Source organism: Epinephelus lanceolatus, chromosome 11 (assembly GCF_041903045.1).
Source record: "Epinephelus lanceolatus isolate andai-2023 chromosome 11, ASM4190304v1, whole genome shotgun sequence".
NCBI lineage: Eukaryota > Metazoa > Chordata > Actinopteri > Perciformes > Serranidae > Epinephelus > Epinephelus lanceolatus.
The window spans coordinates 24,323,111-24,346,194 of NC_135744.1; the positions used below are offsets into that span (position 1 = coordinate 24,323,111).

Here is a 23,084-nt window from a genome sequence, read left to right on the forward strand (position 1 = left end):
AGAAATATGTCAAAATTTGCAGCTGAAAGGTTTTGGGATTTATAAAGTACGTTATTTAAACAGCAAACATTTCAAGAATGATGAAGTCATTGAATGTAATTTAAATGTGAACAACCCTCTTGAAGAATGATTCCTGAGCACACCTGCTGGGAGCAAATCTGTGGGTCATTTACCTCCTGCCTCCGCAAACTTTGACTCATACGTGCAAAGTGGTTTTAAATGTAGGTGAGATGAACCAGTGATGGCGTACCACACATCATTTGATTGTGTGACTCGGCAATAAAACACCTCGCTGCCCTTCAGCGCTCAACCCCCCCCCCCCCCCCCCCCGGTTTGGCCCATGTTAATCTCACACACAGGTTCTTTATTCTAAAAACGCACAAAACTGAATGTAAAACTATCATTTACAAGAACAGAAACAGTGAGTCTGGGAGGATACATGGGAGCTGAGAAGTGCCTTATCCCTGGCCTCGCTCCTCAGCACAGTTACCGTGATACCATGGTGATGACAAAGAGGTGAGAAAAGCAATCCAAACCAGAGAAAAAGATCATACGTCAGAGTAAAATTAGCTCAGCTGAAGTAAAGGAAAAGAGAAGGCTTTCTGTTGTGTGTATGTTTGTGTTCCACTTCGATCTTTGATGGAGTCAATACAGTGTGTAACTACATACTGTCAATGAATGAGGACATCTGAAAAGAAACCTGACCTACACAACGCCCTATGTGTCACAGATGGATTTATTTCGCACAGAAGCTTAAAGGGTAACTTTGTTTTTTCTCACCTTGGACTCTTTTCTCATGTTTTTGTGTCGAAGTGACTAATGGGAGCAACAATGTTTGAAAATGGTGCAGTATACAGCCGGCAGAGGCATTTGTGCACTGTCAGTGTACATCAACTGAAAGTTTGTTTTTGCCACTGACAGGCACAGATTGTTAATTTAAGTGTATGGCAACATTATGGAAAGTACACCAACAAAAATTGGTCTTTGGGCTCTTTTGTTAATGAGTGAGATCCTTTTTGTGAAGCAGAAACAGCCCTGAAGTCCCTATAACCAAACCCACCAGACTCCATTTAAATCAACAGTCATTTTATCATCGTGAAACACGCTTAATTCAAAGTCAACAGAAACTAAACAAAACTCACAAAAACCGTCTTGGTCTGCCTTTCCACTGTTCCAACAATCACAAGCTCTGGTTTGGTTAAAGTAAACCCTTAATCCACCCAGTTAGGTGTGACAATAGGCTGGCTCTATCAACGTTAAAATTACTGTTTAATTAAATGGAGTCTGGTGGGTTTGGTAAGGGTGATAATGGGGATGTTTCTGGTGAAACAAAAAGGATCTCACTCCTTAACAAAGGTCTGTCTCTGAAGGGATCCTTGCCGTAATGTAGTGACAATAACTGATGGTGCAAAGTTGCCCATTAATGTTACGAGTTATCCTTTAAAATAATGTTAGGTGTAGAGGAGGAAACTAATTGCACCTATACAATTATCTGTGTACGTGTGTGTGTGTGTGTGTGTGTGTGGTAATGACCTCATTGTAGTCCAGTGAAGAATCATTGCACATAGAGCACACAGTGGCCAACTCCAAAAGTCCATCGAAGTCTCCACACTGGATGGGCTTGTCTCCTTTAAGTCTGGAAATAAAACACACACACGAACACACACACACACACAAAACATCACACATAAGAGCAAAACAGAAGGGAAAAACACTTCACGGTTCGCTGCACCTCAGACACAGTAACCTAATCAATATGTATGAGTGGGAAAGACATTCAGTTGTTTAGCATTCCAAAGTTGACTGAAAAAAGCAGTGGTTGTACAGTAGTAAACCGTGTGTGTGTGTGTGTGTGTGTGTGTGTGTGTGTGTGTGTATGTATGTGTGTGTGTGCGTGCATGCGTGCCCGACAAGCAGTGCTGATTGCATGACAACCATGGATCCCTTCCCAGTAGAGACTGCAACCGTTGCTAGCGAAGCTCCCACACAATAACCCACACTCTGCTGTTATGAAATCGACAGGTTCATGCAGAGTCAGAGCGCTGCCTGTACTCACCAAACAGCAAAATAAACAACACGCAAACACAATCATCTGTAAAGTCCTTCTCCTACCCGATGACCAGCCACCTACCTATATTCCTCCACATTTACTGAGATTTAAAACCTCCTCCTGATATGGCCCCAGAACTGAAACACTGTGTAAAACCCTTTTGTTTCTGTCATTGTTAATATGCACACAGGATCACTAACTATTTCCCTGGTTATCGCAGGAATTGCCATAGCAACCCATAAAGCAGAGCTATAAACACTTTTTGTGACAAATATTGGACCACAGCCCACCACAGTTTGCTCGACCATAGACGTCGGAACTAGTCGGAACTAGGGGTGCGCCCCCCTGCACCCCATCAGCCTCCCTACCCACTGCATTACGCTTTAAAAAAATAAAGAATCTGAATTTAAACTCAATTTGTCTGACTTACATTTATCTCTTTCATATCATTAATGCCTAGATCTATGCTTTTGATGTGATATGTAGTAAGGATAGACCGATACATCGGCCGGCCGATATATCGGGCCGATATTTGAGTTTTTTACTTGTATCGGCATCGGCCGATACGCGCGTGGGTTCGCGGATTTATTTTTCCCTGGCACTTTTTTTCATTTGAAAGTATGTGGTTAAGTTGAACAAAGCTGTTGAATCCTACTGTGTACAGTAGTTGTTGTTTTATTTATGCTTCAGCTTAAATATTTGTTTATTTTATAAAGACATTATTATTTAAGAGCACTGAACTCTTTTTTTTATTTAAATGTATAATAATAATAATAATAATAATAATAATATTCTACCTGTTCTACCTCAACTTTCCATCTTGTTTTAGTATTTTTTACTGTTCAATAAATATTTCTTATTTTAAACTTGAGACCTGTAATATTTGTTATCATTGTGTCATTTTTTTTTAATGTAAATTGAGGGAGCAAAAGCAGTATCGGCCCCAGATATCGGCTCAAGAAAATCAGCAGTCCATAATCGGTCATCGGCTAAGGGTGATGGAAAAAAATCAGTATCGGCATCGGCCCTAAAAAATCCATATCGGTCTATCCCTAATATGTAGCCTGCCTGACTACATACAGTAGCCTTGGCATCTGGCATAGGCTACTGTATGTAGTCAGGCTGCATCTGGAGCGGCGTTTTGATCAGGAGGGACTCCGCGTAGCTGCAGGGCGAGAGCACGCAGTTCTTGAGGCAGCTCAGGGGAAATGAGTGGATGTGGGTTCCCCGGAACTGACCCCCTTTCCACGAGAGCGGCTAAGCCTTGAGCTGGACATACTGAGGGATGTGTGTAGGGGACGAGAAGTTAGCACCATCCAGGATGTTATGTCCATCCTGCAAACCTTGTAGCCCCAAACCCGCTCCATGCTGTCGGAGGTGGAGAAGCTCATTAAGCTCTGTCTGGCCCTGCCCTGCATCCGAGCGCTCTTTCTCAGCCTTGAGCAGGCTGAAAACCTGGCTGCGCAACACCATGACGCAGGAGAGACTAACACATTTGGCCATTATGAACGCTCACAGTGACCTTATGGATGAAAGTGATGTCTCGACCCTGCTTAAAATCTTCATCAGTAGGTCAACTGAGAGAAGCTCCACTTTTGGAAATGCATGGAAGCCCTGAGTCAGGGGCGCAGACTTTTCTTTTTTTCATTCAAGGTTACAAATAATGCTGTTATGGTCCTTAAATGGCTTGATTCAGTTATCAAAGTTTCATTTTCTTAACAATAAAGATGCCGTGTTCATCCATTCTAGTTGTCTTATAACTGCATGTTATTATAAAATGACTTCAAATCAAATCCTTAATCATTGATAAGTGTGCGTGCTTCCCCCGCCCCTCCCAACAAAAACCCCACCCCCCCTCAGAAAATAGTTCCGATGTCCATGTGCTCGACTACATTTTTATTATATCTTGTTTTGAAAAAAGAGTTTCATCATGGCCAGGATGAGAGGACAGAAGGTGTGAGGGTTCTTTGTGAGTTAAAATGCTTTGGTGACATTTTAGAAAGCACACTGATATTTTGTTCATATAAAGAGGTGTAAGGGTGGACAGACTTTCCCCAGTATAATGTTTAAAGTGCAATACTTACATTTGTCCCTCGGGGGCATACGTAGAACCAGTTATAGAGAACTCATGGAGGCTGCAGGTTGAATCTTCAACTTTGTCTGTGACAAACATCTGGAGCAGAGAAAACACAAACAGAGGTGGTATAGTTAGCTTATTAGCCCAAACTGTGGAGTACACGCAGGTGTAACCATAAATACCTTTGCATATGTCCATTACTAGTTACTCCAGTTCGCACAAATGCAGCCACCTCTCTCATGTTTGTGTGTTTTTTCTCCCTCTGAGCAGTTACACAATTTTCGACACAAAGACCTAATACTTATTACCACTTTCTGTTTGTGCTAAAAGAGAAATCATTTGCTTCTGATTCTCAAGTACAAGTATTCATCTCAACAAGGCAATCTGTAGCTGCAGCCATCTGTGCTAATGTTAGTCCATTTATTCTCAAAAATTTGACTTTAATCGTGAGATTAAAAGAACAAATTCCTCCTCTGAATTATTTTTCTTCTCTGCCTGGCACTTACACTGAAAATTTTAATTAATTCTTAAGACATTTTCACTTTATTCTTGTGATGCAAAACAATTTTGTGTATGTTGTATTTTCCATTAAGTGTCAGAACAAACATATAAATGACATTTTTATACAGTACTGCAATACTGTGTGGACATAAATCTTGTCTACATAAACTGTGGTCGCTGTGGCTACAATTAACTAAAGTCAATTATGGAATAAAAATAAATGGTAAAACATGGTGTAGAGAAAAGTCACAATGTCAGCAGTGGTAGAATGTTAACACAGTACATTCAATCATATGCTTAAATACAATTTTGAGGTACTCAACTAAAATTTCCTTTTCTTTATATTTCTACTCCACTACATCTCAGAGGATAATATTGTACTTTTACTGCACTACATTTATTTGTTGCTTTCCATATTTTTATTGATCTGTGGAGGGAAATATAAAGTAAATAAAATGAGCTCCCCCTTTACCAGCTGATGAACACATTAATGCATCAGTAATTATAATCCAGAAATATGAACAATATTACTCTGAAATGGGCCATTCTGCTTAATGAGTATTTTTGGTACTTGAAGTGTATTTTGAGTGACATAAGAGATAAGGAAGAAGAGAATTATAAAATAAATTAAATTAAATTAATAAAATACAAATAAACTAAATTTTAAAGATAAAGCTGGGGGATAAAAAGAGTTATTGAGTAAATAATGAGTATTTTTGGAACATGAAGCGTATTTTGAGTGACATAAGAGATAAGGAAGAAGAGAATTATAAAATAAATTAAATTAAATTAAATTAAATTAATAAAATACAAATAAATTAAATTTTAAAGATAAAGCCAGGGGGATAAAAAGAGTTATTGAGTAAATAATGAGTATTTTTGGAACATGAAGTGTATTTTGAGTGACATAAGAGATAAGGAAGAAGAGAATTATAAAATAAAATAAAATAAATTAAATTAATAAAATACAAATAAATTAAATTTTAAAGATAAAGCCAGGGGGATAAAAAGAGTCATTGAGTAAATAATAAGTATTTTTGGAAGTTGAAGTGTATTTTGAGTGACATAAGAGATAAGGAAGAAGAGAATAACTAAATAAAATAAAATAAAATAAATTAAATTAATAAAATAAAAATACATACATTTTTATAGATAAAGACGGGGATAAAAAGAGTTATTGAGCAAATAATGAGTATTTTTGGTACCTGAAGTGTATTTTGAGTGACATAAGAGATAAGGAAGACGAGAATAAATAAAATAAAATAAAATAAAATAAAACTAATAAAACAAAAATAAATACAATTTTAAAGATAAAGAAGGGGATAAAAAGTTAGAAAGTTAATATAAGAGAGACATGGTCCCAAGTTTTGTGGAATCTTTTCACAGATCCTCTGACTGTGATTTTCACTAGGTGGAGAAAAGACATTAAATCCTTAGGAGTTAGGGGACATGGGTTTAGATGAATCCTTAGAACCCCAGAGAGGGTGTCAAAAAGGTACGACCAAAAGGAGTCAAGCTTTGGCCAAGAGAAAATTGTGTGTGTGGTCTGCTGAGGAGAAAGAGCACCTGATACAAGAGTTGTCAGCTTGGCCCTAGTGTAGTGGATCCTGTAAACCACTTTAAACTGAGTAATGTACAAGTGGAGCTGATCCTGAGTGATGCCAAGTAAAAGTTTTAATGTAAGCAGCTCAGGATCAGTGTTGACTTGACTTGAGTAAAAGTGTGTATTATTGCTAATGAATTCAGCCTTTCATTTGCAAATGAAAGAATGTATTATTTATGCCTGTATAAATGAAACAATCCCATTTTACAGGGTTAAAAATCAAAGTTTAAGAGGTTAATCATTGAATGTTTCATTTAACAAAACCTGTTGTGGGCAGCTATCAGATATGGGCACGCCCTCGAGTTATATGTGCCCATAGAGGTGATGTCACACCTTTGTTGCCACAGTATGCCGATGTGGACTTGTAGTGGTGATGTTAGCACATGTGGAGCAGTTACTTTACTGTCATGGCGGTATCATCACACACACAGCCCCATCATGGTGTCAGACACACTTCAAATAAACATCCAAGGCTGCGTCTTGTGAAAATACTAAGAAGCAGGATGCTGCTCACAAAAGGCCAAATATTTCTGTCTTACTTCTCAACTCTCTCTGGATAAATACTAGGTTGTAAAGCATTATCAAAGTCAAGTAGTGTCTGTAAACAGGAAGCACTCTCACTGGAGTGGTCGAGTTCATGAGAAAATCTCCACGTCCGAAGGCTCGCAGTTTCGCCACTTATTTCCCCAATTTTTTTAGTGTTTCTAAACACGCAGGTGACATGGGAGTTACACTGCACTCACGCCTTGATGTAAAGCTTCATCAATCACTCACACTGCCATCCACGCCTCAGCTGACTGCTGGAGAACAAAGCTGGAGTCAGAGAAAGAGCTGCAGTCCCAGAGCTCTCCAAGGTTTTGCTTTGTTGGCTGCTCTGTTGGCGAATCTTTTTTCCCCTGAAATTCCCTCAGGAAGGGTGACGCACTGCTAATACTAATATATTGATGACAAGTGTTGTAGCCGGTGGTTTATAAGATTGAGATACATCACAACCATTCACAGTCCAAGGCCTCTCTGTGCATCTTATCTGAATGGCACACATACATTCCCAACGCCCTTGACCTCCATTCCTTTATTAATATTCAGTTAAGTTAGAGTGTAAGCACACACACACTCACAGAGGGAAAACATCCCTACGACCTCACTTAACTCTGTTTGAGACTCCATTAAATCAGACTGATTGAAGAATTAATGAAGCAGCTATTTGGTTAAACTTGATTTCCTCCGTCAGTGTGTGTTTGTGTGTGTGTCAGTGACTTACCAGCCTCCACCAATTTAAAGAGGAACACAAAATCAATGGCAGACTTCAGACGAGAGCTAGCTGTCGCCCCTCTGAGCCTAAAAGGTAGGTTTCAGCCTTTTAATGGAGTAATTATTCCTTAACAACTCTGTGCGGCAGCAGGGCTACAGCATTTACTCCACTGATGCAGTCTAGTCTGGACAAGATTAAAGTCGGTTATAAATAACTGTCACACTGAATCATAATAATAGCCTCCGCCAGATTATAGCTTTTGTGAGAACATGCAATTTGTAATTTTTGACATCAACAGTGTTGACGTTTTCCGTCTCTCGCTGCAGTAAACAGTGGCACTGTTGGGAGGGAGGTTTGAAGTTGAAGCTAACAGCCATTAAAGGGATTTCCATTCTGTGATTACCTCTTTATATACTGTTGCATTTTTCATTTAAATTGCCTAACTATGCATTAAGTATTGGCAAAAAAATGCATTCATGTAAACCAGCATTAATGTTTATCTCATCACTATCAGCCTCTCTGTTTTCTGATCACTCTCCTGGCACAGTATCACAGCTGTATTAAGTTTCTAAACTGAAACTGAGAGGGGCCTTAAGGCAGTTTGCACCTTAAGTGACCCTGTGTAAAAACTAAGTTACGAAATGATAGTTCCAGTCCTTGATTATTGGCCACTTTCAAAGTTGCTGTAAAATACTCCATAAGCACACAGCTGTGATACACTATAGTATTACTGTACCCAACAAATCCTACAACCCAGGCCCTCAGGAAGTGCACCAGGCTTTGGAGCCAATTTCTGTAGCGTGTGTTTATTTTATTAAACATTGTAAGGTACATGTAGTAACCAGAGGTCGTGGTCTACAGCTGCTTTCGTTACGGTCCCTTTGCCATTCTTGTCATACATACTTGGCTGTATACTTCATGTGTTACTGATGGATTCCAATAGAGGCACAACAGAGAGTTCAGACTGTGTGGAACTCCTAGATTTGCATGGTTGCCCCCTCATAGTCGACCAAACGTTAGTCGACCAGAAAGGTCAGCAAGATTTCATTTTTAAAAAAAGAACAAATGTGAAACTCTATTAGGAGCTGCGCCTTGTCAAAATAAATCAAAACCTATATGACTGGACCATGTGGGACTTTAATTTGAAAGGACAGACACAGGAAGAGGCCACGCCCAGCAGTCAGACAGGAGAATTTCCAGGGCTGGTACCTGAGGTTATTCGACAGGCTAGTTAATAACATGTCGGGCAGAAGGTGAAGGACGAACCCAAGGTGATATGTAAACTCATCTTCATTGGTCGACTACAAACATGACGTATCATCTGAAACATGGAAGTAGCTACATGCCCATTAGCCGACAGCATCATTAACTGGCGGCTCGCTCAGTGTGTGATGTGCACTTGTAGATAAAATATAGGCCTATATTAATGAAGGTTCATTAGTACGTTTTGTATTTCTCTGTAATGTAGCACAGTGTTAACAATGTTACTGATGTTATTCTTTCTCACACCTTCAACTCAAACCATTGTGCCCAAATATATAATTAATAACTAAATTAATATTGTTAACATGCGGGCAACTAGTCGACTAATGTCCTCCAATTACGACTACTGGTCCAACTTGGAAAATTCTTAATCTGAGGCAACCCTAATGTAAACAATAAACATGTCGACACTTGAGAAGGTTACTATATTAGTAATTCTAAGATCACGGCAGAAAAAGTGACAGTAGCACCATCATAGATGGTATTTAAGGCCCCCAAACCAAGCATATTGTCACGTCCTCACCATACTGCCTTACATTGCCCCAACCATTCATGTGCGTATTGTATCTTGCGGAATTTAACCACCAATGCTCCAAATGGACACAGGACACAGGAGGCAGTCATCATGCACATGCGAATGCCTAATTAAAAGCAAGTACATCTCCGGTTTTAGATGAAGAGCTGCAGATGTCAGGCTGTGAACCTCCAACTTCTCAGTACGTTAACCAAATTTACTGTGACCTGCTGTTGTGTGCAAACGCACTCATGGCATCATGGAAAAAGTCCAATTATCTGCCTGACTTGGTTATTAAAACAATGTGTGTTTGTTTGGCTGCACTGTAAACACATACAACAGCTGCTGTGTTTCTGACAAAGCAGTCGGGGTGCAACGCTGAGGTTCAAACGATATCCTGAAATGAACATTACTTGAATCAGCAGCACAGGTCTGCCCTGTTATTCTCTTTTTACTGATTTTTCATTTTATTTTGGGATGTACCGTCCCTTTAAGAAACTTTAAATATCTCAATTTTTAATCTCACAAAGGTCATCAGGCTCTCGCTATATAACAGATCAACAATGAGTACTCACTTCTACTAAAGCACACAGAACACACACAAAGCAGGGCCTGAGGAATAGCATAAAGTTGTTCTTTCTTCTGTGGTCAGTTTCTCCTTCACTATATGGTCTCCAAGGAAACAAGGCACAGTGTGATCCATGTGACTCAGAGGTAGTGGCACAAGTTTGTATTCTTCTACTCACTTCCCCTGTGCTGTGTGTGGGAATGAACGGTGAGTAACCCTTTTTATGTGCGCCGTCTCTTCATGTGTGTGTAAAGGGAAAAGGGAAGTCAGGATACGGAGGGGAATCCCTGGAAATCCTGCGGATACGGGGATACCCCCGAGGCAACAGAGACTAATGTTGCTATCAGGGCCGCTGGCTGGAGACCAGTCCGAGAATAAGCACAGATGGATAAGCCTGGGCAAACATTCATGTGGGCATTTATACCTCGACACATAAAACCCTATAAAAACAGAGCGGCAGTCCGAGCATACAGGGAACATGAAGAGGGACGAGTTAGGCAACCACCAAAATGACTATCTCCAGGAAACAGCAAGACAAAAAAAAACCTGCAGAGCGGAAGTTTGACTTGTCTGTGTGTGTGAATGTGTATGTGCCCCCTTATCTCCCAGCAGAGAGCTGAGAGCAGCAGGCCGGGGAGTACAGGTGGAAGCACAAGGTCAATATTTACCAGCAACAGCCTGCCTCGCTCTCTTTCTGTCTGGGAGGGTTTCAGGGGTTGTGGTGAGATCACTCCTCCGCGTTCCTCCTGCTAGAGGGAACTCCCTGCCGCTACGCATTAAACACACGGATGCTCCACGTCATCTTGGGGAGCAAGGGGAGGGAGGGGCTTTTATGCAGCAGTGTCTGCCGTACAGGAAATGCACAGTCCTCTGATGCCAACTCCATTTTGAAACAGCACGAAAATAAAATGGATACAGAGACAATAGACACACAGGAGGTCATATGAAGGATAAAATCATTTTTCCTGTTCTGTCCAAGCACAGCCAGGGCACATGTAGTCTGCAGGACAATCAGCTTCTGCATTAACCACAGTCTTTCAATATCACAACTAGATGACTTTGAAAACCACTTTTTTTTAGCACTTATCAGGGAGTGGTGCAGGAATGAGTCCTAAAACCTGAATATGAGTTAGCATTTTAGCACTTCTGGTTCCCTTGTCTGGAAGTCAATGTTTTATTTGAATGGGTTTTTGGTTAGATGCCTGAAATAAGATCTGTGGTTAATACAAGCTTGAGAGACTTTCACATTTTGTTCTACCACATAAAATACATCAGTATATACCGCATTTGTGAATTCTGAAGCTTGCACACGTCTTTAAAAAGGCGGTTGCTGACAAGTGGCTAAAAGAGAGAACTGAACGTCATCACACCAAACACGACTTGACAACCGTCTTGCTGTGGTGACAATGAAGTCATGTTTATAGCCTAGCGTTAGATTTTTACTTCTAGCGATTGCATTTAGGCTTCAAAAAACATAAAAGTGGTGTTCATTTGTGAAGATCATCTACTATAGGTCTTCATATTCCTGGAAACAAGATCAAACTTGGAACTGGAGTTGGGCTGGGTCCATTCCAATGCCAGGGTTTCCCTAGGCATTCATTAATTTCTGGCGCACTGCCACAATATCAGCATTTGCCACCTCAAATTGATTTTCTACTTTTCAAGTGGGGCCATTTATTCAGGGCACTGCTGTAATTTTTAAAGGCGACTGTTGGGTTATCCAGAGCACCACTCTCCTGGCAAAGTGTAGTGTAGGCAAAGACAGAGCAGCAGAAAGCCAGGCGGAGTGTAAGTAAAACTTAACCATTCGTTGATTTATACAGAAATAGAACGCTACATTTCTTAAAACAGCAGTGCTCTAATTTTAGAGTTTTCTATTGTTTTTCCAGCCTACCTTAGAAACCCTTTGCCTTCCCATGGAAACTACACACCTAGCAGTCCAACTCTGGGCCCGTGTAACGGCGGCAACAGAGTTTGCTTTCACTCATCTCTGCAGCAGCTGCTCCTCCTTTAATCCATCGATCAGATCTGATCAGCTCAGATCGACCCGACCACAAACTCATTGGCTGGATGATCAATTCTCCACCCTGTGACTCAGACTTAACGAAATGCTGCTGACGGGGGAAAAAAAAGAATTCCAACTGCGCTGTGTTTGGGGACCCACAAACACCCCCGAATTGAGACGATGAACACAGAATGCTCACCAAGAGACGCTGCAGATGGATGACATCTCATTGACGGCTGACAGAAGCTGCAATGACTATGATCAATCAATGTGTGCAGTTAAGACTTTAAAGTTAAAACCACATACATAGAGAAGTAACAACAGCAGAGCTCTCTGGTTTGACCTTGGCGAATGGTGTTTGGTTTTTATCTTCAAGGTACAATGTCAAGATTGCTGCGTTGCAAATTGTCTACCTTTTCTTTTTACATCAAATTTCACGCTACGAACTGGGATGGATATATGACAGGGTCGAAGTTCAAGGCACAGCGTTATATCGAAGTAGTATGTCCCACCATTCATACTCCATGCAACAGTACGAACTTTGTAAGGGCAGCTGCAGTACTTACTGATAGTAAAAAATAAAAAGTGTGTGATTCAAAACGCAGCTTCAGTCTAATTTGGTCACATCTAGCTATGGGTCTAAAGTTTGTGCATTAATATTTTAAACACCTGAACTGAGAATTCACAGTGTCAGCTCTGGTCACACGTCTGTGTTATAATCACCAAGAGAGAATATATTTTAGAAAATCAGTAGCGAATCCTCAGGAATGACAATTGTTTTTTAGACTTTTTCACAGACATTTAATTGCTCAGAAAGTAAATACGATCTGTCACTTTCAAAGTTGGCTGCAGACTGTTTTGTTTGTGAAAATAGGTGAAAACAGGACTTCCATTTATTTCTTCAAATTAAGTCTTTGAGGCACATAAAATATATTTCAAATCATGTGTTTTCATTTTTAAATTCATTCTTAGGATATTATTATATTCTGCTTTGTCCTTGTTAATCAATAGCACATTAAGATGCTGCCAGTGTTGGTGTTTTTTCTCTCGATCAGGGGCTGCTCAGGTCAGCTGCATTTTGGACTGAGTCCATTATCTTTGGGTCTATACAAATCGAGTCTCTCTTTTCTGAAAATTTACTTACACATGTTGGGTTCTGGTGGGGTTTAAATGTGGCAAATTCTGGTACTTTCTAGATTAATAGTTTGTGATTAAAGGGAACCTATTATGCTTTTCCTTATTATTATGTATAAGGTTACAGTGTTGTCGTGGCCAAAGTTTCAAAGAATGAGGTAAACATATGCAAAAGTAATCAAAAACCATAAGGAGTGTCAACAGGTTGGAGATTACACACATTTTTTGGGACTGTCTGAAATTAAAGAATAACTAGAAAGGGATTCATTCACAGATACTGGCCATTTTAAACATGACTTACCATTAGACCCATTGTTTTTTATTAAAGGAGCGACCCCTGATGGAGCAATGAATTAGATGGATGGATGCATCTTCTTTCACTGATGGCCAAAAAATGATAATTCTATCTTGGCTGAAACCACTGCCTCCCACATTCTCTCAGTGGCAAGACAGGTTAATGAAAGTGTACTCAATGGAAAAAATAACAGCAAAACTCCATGTAAAGATAGGTTAGACAGGTTTTTGATTCTGTGGGCTCCTGTAATTACATATATTAGGTTACAAAGGTCAAAAGTAACTTATTGTAAAGCCCAGTTCAGACCAAAGATTGGCCACAAGACAAGTTGAAACAGGCAACTACTTGCAATGCGCCCTCCTACAACATTCTTAAAACCTACCGGTTCACACCAAGTCAACTACTTGAGACGATGTATCATCTCTAGTCAACAACTCTCTGTACCTCTCCTCTGTTTGCAGCTTTTCAGTCTTATTTTGTGGCTGAATATAATTTGTAGCTTCTTAGAATATGAATGAGGATAGCGATAGTGAGAAACTGGCTACAGCTGCATTTGTAACAGTGATGAAACGGTGAAAAACAGATACAAAACAAGAATAAGATGGACTGTATTCATCATAAATACGCCACAATAATAAAAGTAAGCAGCGGCAATTAATCAATCGGTCAATCGGCTTGAGTCAAGCTCAGACGACCAGTTCAAACCGCTACAACTTTTCTCTGCATCGTTCTAGAGACATTGTTTGGTCTCATCGCCAGTCTTTGGCCTGATCTGGGCTTAATGTATTTTTATTTTATTTTACTTTTTTTTTTTTTTTTTGGGCTTTTTGGAGACTCTTTCTGTGGATGTACGTGTTGCCATGATTTATAATTTGTATGTTCGTTTGCCAATCTGTGAATGGTTAATTTTTCCTTACTATTTCCTAAGGCTGGGAACGATTAACCGATACGACCGGATATCCGGTTTGACAAGCGAGAAATACGGCTATGTCGGTAGCAGCCTCCTCAATCGATACGAATCAGCCATGAATCCTTAGATGAATCGATTGTAGAGTCATGGATTCGGGTATCGCGAGACTAGCAATCGGTTGACTGACTTTAACAGTTTGCATCTCGAAAACAACGCGAGAGCCGGCGGCATGCTCTGTAGCAGGCATTACTGACAATGATAATGGATGTAAACATCAATGCCAGCTTGACCGGTGGAGCTGGGGAACAGAAGCTAATGCTGGTTGGATAAACCAGGGAGCAGCCAAGCCGCAGCAGAAACTAAAGGCGAATCCTGCCGGTTGTGGGTTGAACGGGGGGTCACAGACACAGACAGAAATACGTATTCCTGTCAAATATGGCGGCACATGATAACGGCTTACCGGCGACCAACAAGCCCAGCTCCAGGTCCAAGAAGTCTTCGTCTGTGTCATGACTGCCCAGAAATACCTGAACAGCCGAGCTTTGGCAGCACACAGGTATGTGGCGTGTCAGAGGAGAAACGAGCCGTTCACATTTCCACAAACCTCACCGCACTTTAGGGACTGTTCTTTACTTGTCAGGGGAGGAGGGTGGCTGGTTGATTTTGATTTTATTTATTTATTTTATTTTGATCCCCCCTATGTTAATCACTTATTCATGCTGTTTTTGAAGTATGAATAAGTCAATAAGTAATTTATTCCATTGTAATATCATTGATGTATTATAGAAAAGTGATTTATCTTTTTATAAATGACAAACACAGAGTGTAGCAAACACAGAGAAATAGTCTGACATGCTGTCAGTGATAAGCTGCTAGTTATCACAGTCCATGATATCAACTAATAACAGGAGATGTCAGATTCTGCCCCTACATTGCATGTTATTATTTTATTCTGCTTTATGTTTATATTGTACAGCGTTATAATAACGTTATTCCAGACTCAAGTCCATATAAGATACATACAAAAACACAGACAATACCATAAAAACAACACAACAAGTAGGTCTAAAACACTTGAATTTTACTTAAACTTCACTTCACTTAAAGTTTAAAACTTCTTCTCATTTTTATATTGATCCCATCCAACAAAATGATGTTCATTCAGTAAGACTTTTTTTGGTCCATGTCTAAAAATAAATACATTTGACATGTGATTTTGTTGTTGTTTGACTTTTTATTTTATTTTTGCCAGTGCCATACAGCAACAATGCTTGGGGATGTGGTCTTTTACAAATTTGAAAATACTGTAAGAATGTCACTTTTATAGATTTGGCTTCTTTATTTTATAATGTATGATTTATGTCTACATCAACAAATGTTAACCATAGAATCGTATTGAATCGTATTGTTCCTACACTGTATCGAATTGTATCGAATCGTTTTGTATTAAAAATATATCGTTTTTGAATCGTATCATAACCCGTGTATCTAGATACGTATCGAATCGTCTATCACAGAGAGATTCCCAACCCTACTATTTCCTGACATAGTAGCAATGTGTCATTTAAATTTGAATGAGCAAGTAATCAAAAAACTCTGTTTCAGACTATTTTGAATACTCCATTTCCAACGTGACAAGCCGACGCCAGCTCGTGATAAATTTCTTTATATGGTCATCCACTCCAGACACACTACTGCAGGTGTTTACATTACATACACTGACCTTTGAATCATATGTTATGGCACTGCCCTGCGGTCAAGTCCTTTTGGGCGGAGGTGTGTCATTCGATCTCAGCAATAATGAATATAAATCCTTCCTTGTGTCCTCTGGTTTGCTTGTTGGGTTGAAGAGCTGCACAAGTTGAGTCAAGAGAAGACTGGAAAACAGTAGGCCGAGCCTTATTGGCTGCTAAGAGAATTATATTGTTGAACTGGAAAATTGAGAAGCCAGTATGTTTTGTCAACAGAAGCTTGGTTGCTTGAGTTCTCCAGTCTTCTTGGTATGGAACGAATAGTTGATATGGTCAGTGGGACCAAATTTAGAATTGTGTTTCAACATGGTATATTTGAAACTGTGTTAGACTGACAGTGAGCAGCATTGCCAAACATTCCTGAATTTCTAGTTTTCCATATATGGCATGTACTCCTTCAGATATTTGAATTCATTTATTAATAATAAGGCATAGTACTGTATATCCCCCTTTTATGTCATATGTTGTCACATTATGTGTTATTGTATTATTTTATACCTTTTGCTGCGGTGTTTGTTATTGCTGTGGTTGTCGTATGTCTATCTGTTGTACGTTTATATTGATATGAAAATATAGAAACTTTTATAATTTCTCCCTCATTTCAGATCATGTTCCCAATGAAACATGTCCGGTTGTGGAAGTTTTGGTTTGAAGTATTAACTGGTGATTTTAAATGGTACAAAGTGCCAGTATTCTCCATTACAATCATTCCCCTGCTGCCATGGCGGTGCAGAGACAGCATGATACCGAAGACCCACAAATGCTGACAAATCAGGGCAGACTGGGCTTTTTCGGGGGAGGTTCTTTAAGAAATAGTCGCTCAAACGGAGCATTTCATACAGAGGGTGAATACAGGTGTTCCAGCACAGACAGTTTGGATTAGATACCTGCTGGAACATGTCCGGTTGTGTTTAGAAGCTTTTACTGGTGTTTTTTCACAGTTGAAAGTGCCGCTATTCTCTATTACAGTCATTCCACGGCAAGACCAGGAATTGCTGACCAATCGGAGCAGACTGCGCTTCTTCAGGAGGGGGGGCTTAAAGAGACACGCGCTAAAACAGAGCGTCTCAGAGCGAGAGTGAACACAGGTTTTCCAGTGCAGACAGTATGAGGGAAATAAAGTGTTTTTTGAATATTAAAGCATCTAAACATGTTCTAGCAGAAATCCAAAATACAAGTATGAACCTGAAAACGAGCAAAATAGGTCGCCTTTAATTAATAACTAATAACAAGTGTCCAGATTCACTGAATGAGCTGCCAGCACCGTCCGCTGAGGTCATTAGCTGATGTGAGAGGGGAGATCGAGGATGTAAGGACAAGAGGTGTTAACTGAGATTAGGTGTGTGCGCGTGTGTGTGTGTGCGTGTGTGTGTGTGTGTGTGTGTGTGTGTAGAGCTAGAGCCCTGAACAGGAGCCAAGACAAACAGGAGCTCTGGCATTTACTCTGTGCTTGAAGCAAAGAGAGCACACACATATACACACACACACACTAACAGACAAAGGAAAGGGTGAGGCCGTGTGCTACATAACTACTTGTGAATAGTTGTGGATAAGATCTTTCAGTGCTTGTTGTCTGATGTAATTATATATACACTATTTATACCCTGAAACCTGCAGGGAGCGTTCAGGAGGATATAGATCACCGTATTGTGTTTATTCAGGCGACATGACATTTTGGAAAACCTGTGTACAGTATGTGTGTGTGTGTGTGTGTGTGTAAGTGTGAGCTGATCAGGTGATACACTGTAGTGCTGCTGGGTGCTGCTGGGTCATGCCAGCTTGTGCTACTCCACCAGCAGTTATCTCAAACTTGCCAGCTGGAAGTAAACATTACAACAGCACAAGGATTTTCCATCCAGCACAAAAAAAACAAAAAAACCACACATGGGGAAAAAAGGAAAAATCTAAAAGACAAATAAAGTGCAGAGATTGGGATCGATAATGAACAGCATACCTCTACAGCACTTTTCAAATTAAAATTCCCAGAAGGTTCTTATGAAATGTCAATCAAACTACTGCTCTGAACCAGTTCGGCTTTTAAATGTCACAAGAAGTGATACTGTGATCCTGAGTCGATGCCAGAATTCTTAAAATGTGACCATCCTCATATTGTTTACAAAATTACAATACCAGTGCCCTTAAAGTGATAGCAATATCATACTTAATTCCATAATGGGGATGGAGTGGCGTGTAGTATAGCCATACTTCTGTTTTGATGGCATCTCGGCCACTGTATAGGTTGTAGCTGCTGCTGAGGGAAGGTGAGAGCTGGTGAGAGTCCGCCTATTCACATGCCCACATTGGAAGGGCTAGCTCACATGTCAACATTATCTAACGGGTTTATCGACAGAGTTGAGTCATTGCGGTGTCTGTGTGAGTTTGTTGGGACTGCTTAATGGCTCAGTGTTGGATGTTAGTGACTGCTGCTGTGTTAGCTCATGAAAACTAGTTAGACATTGACCTTAACTGGGAAGAGAGCTTCAGAGATGGCAGTTACTGAGTTTGCTGATCCGGTAGGGAGTTGGGACGAACCAGGATCAGACTCCATGATGCAAAAAGGACTGAATGCAGGTATTGCTTGATTGAATATTTTTAGCAACTACTCGGTACTGGGTTATTTTGGTAGATAACTTAAATGTATCTAGTAACAAAACCAAGCCATATACGAACAAGTAGCAGCAATGAGATTCCTCCAGACCTGACGGAGCAAGATTTACGCTTACAAATGTTCTAGTGTTATTAGAAAAATTAGAATTCACAAAATATGCTCGCCTCAGGAAAAAAATAACTTTTCTTTTCAGTGTGGAGCGGTTAATGCATCTGCACTTGTTGTCACCACAAAGACTAGTACTTTGTGTTCGAGGCAGATCATTAGGAATTAATGGTAAAACTAAACTGTAATTTAAATGTTTTGAGTTTTGTTATTTACCATGGTGTAGAGTAAGTTATTGGGAAGTATTGAGGCTGAATTTCACTGGTATTATAGAGTATGACACGCCTCATTCAGCCATATTAAAGGAATGAAATAATACATTGGTCTGTCAGCAAAACAACACAACAAACACTTAACAAAAACCAGGTCACTTACTCTGCAGACGGACATCTGGTTGGTGGTGAGGGTGCCCGTCTTGTCGGAGCAGATAACGGAGGTACAGCCCAGTGTCTCTACTGACGGCAGACTGCGAACAATGGCATTCTTCTTGGCCATGCGGCGCGTGCCAAGTGCCAGGCAGGTGGTGATGACGGCGGGCAGCCCCTCAGGGATGGCGGCAACAGCTAGTGCCACAGCAATTTTAAAGTAATAAATAGCCCCTCTGACCCAAGAGCCGCCGTGGACGGGGTCTCCGAAGTGGCCGATGTTGATGACCCACACAGCCACGCAGATCAGGGAGATGACTTTGGAGAGCTGCTGTCCGAACTCGTCCAGCTTCTGCTGCAGCGGTGTCTTCTCTTGTTCTGTGGCAGCCATCTGATTACGGATCTTACCGATTTCTGTGGAAACGCCAGTAGCAACGACCACTCCTATGGCACGGCCTGCTGCAATGTTAGTGCCCTGAGAAAGAGAGAGACAGTAATGACTCTGGAGAAGTGAAGCAGGAAAATGCTGGAGATTTAATACTGGAGAAGCTTGATTTTCATTTCTCTGAGTTGGTTATAAAATCATGACCCCCTGTCGTCAGCTACCACCACACATGAACATGAGTCTGCTAGCTGCCAGGCTAATTTATGTTATGTAGATTATAATGGTGGCTAGGAAAAAACAGAAATGATACAACCGTTCTGAGAACAGCAGTAACTTTGTTCAACTACATGATCAAAAGTCAGGGTGGTTCAGTTTGCCTATAACAACACCAGCCTCTGATATGAAGGCAGAAGATACACAGCAAGCTGCAGGGAGATGCACGTACGGAAAACAGCATGTTCTTTTTGTCCTGGTTGACAGCTCTGGGGTCAGGAACAGGGTCAGTGTGTTTGATGACGGACACGGATTCCCCTAAAGGAAAAATTGCAAGAGAAAATTGTACAGGATTAGATCTGGAAGTGTGACAGGTAACTGTTTGAGCAGTGACGGAGCCAAACAAAGTTACACTCACAGCCTAAAGGCGTAGAGAGTGACATCACAGACACAACAATTTATCTTCTTAATTCATGCAGTAAAGGAGCATGCTCGATTGGGGAAATACCTGTGAGGATGGATTGGTCCACTCGCAGGGTGGTGGACTTTATTGAGGTCACTCTGATGTCAGCAGGCACCTTGTCACCAACTAAAAGATAAAAGAAAAAAAATAATCAGGCTGGAATTACAAACAATATATTAGATATATTTAAATGCTTAAAAGAATTGCAAGTGTTTCAAATTAAACAAGACAGAGTCTGCAGCCATGAGGCTATACTCAGACACAGTGGTGCTTTAAGCCATATGTTAACATCAGTACTGGAAACTAAGATTAGATTAGATTAGATTTAGCAGGTATTATGTTCACCATTTGCATTATCTTAATTCTCCCTGTGAGCAATTTTACAGCAGTCTTTCCAATAGTTATTGAGACATTTCACTCAAAGGAAAGGGCAGGGGCTTGTACATCATTTGGGAACAAATGTCTGTACAATATAGAAAAGGCAATTCTTGGACTGCTCCCATAGTGCCTGTGTCCTTATCACATAGAAACATTGCATTCTTAGGATTTTTCCATGCTTTTTGTTCCAAATAAGATAAGATAATCCTTTATTCGTCTCACAGTGGGGAAATCTGCAGCGTTACAGCAGCAAAGGGACAGGAAACATCAGTAGAAACAAAGTTAGGAAGCATAAAAAAGAAGCAGAATATAAAAAAGAGAGACTGAATGGCTGATTTTACATTATTTACTGATGGAAGTACAGATATTGTACAGTTAACAATACGTATTTTGCACTTGAGTGATTGGTTATAAGCAGTAAAAAATAAAAGCAAGATATAATAATAAAACGACAGATTGAGTGGCAGAATTTATAGTATTGCACATATTAGGGTAGATATTTCGCAGTATGGACATTTGAAAAAGGGCATTTTTGTATTCTGCACCCTCTGTATGAAGTATGCTGAAAAATGACTTGACACCCGATGAAATAATATGAAATGCTTATAAATCCAAAATTCAAATGTGTATTGTTTACCTATACTAGAATTATCCTTGCTTGAATTTTACTTCCTTTTCATTTTGTCTCTTTTTGTGTTTTCTGTCTGCCAGAGTGTGTTTTTATTTATGGTGCTTCCTGTCTTGGCAAAGTCTTGAAAAAGAGATTCATTATCTCAATGAGACTCTCCAGAGGCCTGTACCACGAAGCAGGATTTGAAGTTAGCGAGGTAACTTCAGGGTTAACTCTGGCTTTTCAGCACTACGAAGTTGGTTCACTTTTTACCGGGATAAAATCACCATGGCAACTTATGCCGAACAGCTAACCTGATAACAGCCTGTCAACACACCGACCTCTGACCAGTCAGATCACTGAAGAAAACAGTATCCATGAATGAGTCCGGAGTCTCAGGTTAAAAAGAGAAGTCTATATTGTTATAGGTCAGCAGAATTATTTAATTATTCCAGGGCTCTGTTTCCACTGGTTTTTAACAAACACAGGGATCCTTTACACACTAAACACATTATTTTAGCAGGATTTAAACTAAAGCAAAGTTTATTTAAGTCCACAGTGACTGTTGATATCTCACACTCTGATTCATCACTACAGTTCAAAATAACGAGACACCTGAGTGATGAGAACTAGGATAAATCAGATAATATTCTATCAATAAAATAATCCACACACTGTTAATTGGCTCCCGTTATTATAAATGCAACATTTCGGTCCGATAGACCTCATTAGACATTAGCTACTTTTCCACCCTTTACTTCAGAAACAGTCTGGTGTCACTTTAAAGTGTTCTATGTGACATATTCAGAGAACAGCAAAAAATACTCTCAGATGACAGTGAATTTTTGGATAGTGTTTTCAATGTTTCTACACTTTCCATTTTACGATTACAGATTGCCATTTACATCCCATGCCACTGACATTTTACTGTCTCGTAGTCGCGGACGCTTTTGCTACCATTTCATCTCACGATATGAAGCAGCCTACTTCGTTCATGGTTCTAAAGATGTCCCTCACAACTAACAACCCTGTCTTTTTCACATGAACGTGCTCGTGGCTGGATGAAAACCCAGACTTGAATGAACTGGTTGATAACCAGCTTTGTAGTATCCTGGGTAAGTTGAACTGGCTTTGCAGTACAGGCCTCAGGTTAAATATAGGGTTGCAGAGGTATACTGATTTCAAAGAATACCGTGACATGAAAGTTGATGGTTATCATACTGTGAATATTTGCTTATTGACGATATTGAAAAGAAAAAAGGAAGCTGATGGAAAAATCTCACCTTTTAGTTATTTTCAAAAGGGAGACTTTTTAGACGTACTTCCCTTAAAAAAATGGTTTCAACTTTCAATTCTAAAAATAAAACATTTGCTCAATCCCAAAAAAAACTTCACTTTTCATTCCTTTAAGGCTCATTCTGACTGATAAGAATAATAATTCTAATGCCGTGATACCCTGAAATCTTCTGAGACGGTTTTTAATATCATTAAATCTCATACTGCTGTAACCCTAGCTAAATAAAACTACAAAATAAAACATTTTGTGCTAATTCACTGAGTAAGTGAACACACTGCCCTGCTGTTGGCCCTCAAGAAAAAGATCCTTAGAAGACAATCTAGTCCTTAGAATTTATCCTATAGAAACCTTGAATATCTTTAACAAATTTTCCAGCCACACAACCTATAGATCTCAAGCTATTTCCCTCTGAATCACAAATGCCAACTCGCTCGTGGCACCAGAGGAAAGATCAGGGGATCTTTAGATGAACAAGACCTTGTCCTCTGTGGACCAAGAATTTTTGTACAGGAATTTCAATCCATCCAGTAGGTGCTGAGATATTTAAATCTGGACTAAAGAAGTGTACCGACTGATCAACATTGTATTCCCCATAGAGCCAAACTGTTAGCATGGCTAAAAAATGAGCAGAAACACATCATCCTGCAGAAGACCAGATGAACTTGCTCTCTGAAGGGCTGACTTGCGTTGAACCTCTCAGGAGTGCATCTGCAGGTGAACACTGTTACACCCTATCA

General features: G+C 40.0%; 1 protein-coding gene across 2 annotated transcripts in view; it reads right to left on the bottom strand.

Annotated features, from left to right (window-relative positions):
- Nucleotides 1-23,084, bottom strand: part of atp2a3 (ATPase sarcoplasmic/endoplasmic reticulum Ca2+ transporting 3) — a 73,172-nt gene that overhangs the window by 14,285 nt on the left and 35,803 nt on the right. For both annotated transcript variants that reach the window (XM_033644438.2, XM_033644445.2), the window contains exons 6-10: nucleotides 20,108-20,188; nucleotides 19,832-19,917; nucleotides 19,012-19,476; nucleotides 4,135-4,223; nucleotides 1,534-1,636 (exon numbers count right to left, since the gene is read on the bottom strand). In XM_033644438.2, the coding sequence (XP_033500329.1) occupies nucleotides 1,534-1,636; nucleotides 4,135-4,223; nucleotides 19,012-19,476; nucleotides 19,832-19,917; nucleotides 20,108-20,188 (824 nt within the window). The remainder of the gene's footprint in view (nucleotides 1-1,533; nucleotides 1,637-4,134; nucleotides 4,224-19,011; nucleotides 19,477-19,831; nucleotides 19,918-20,107; nucleotides 20,189-23,084) is intronic.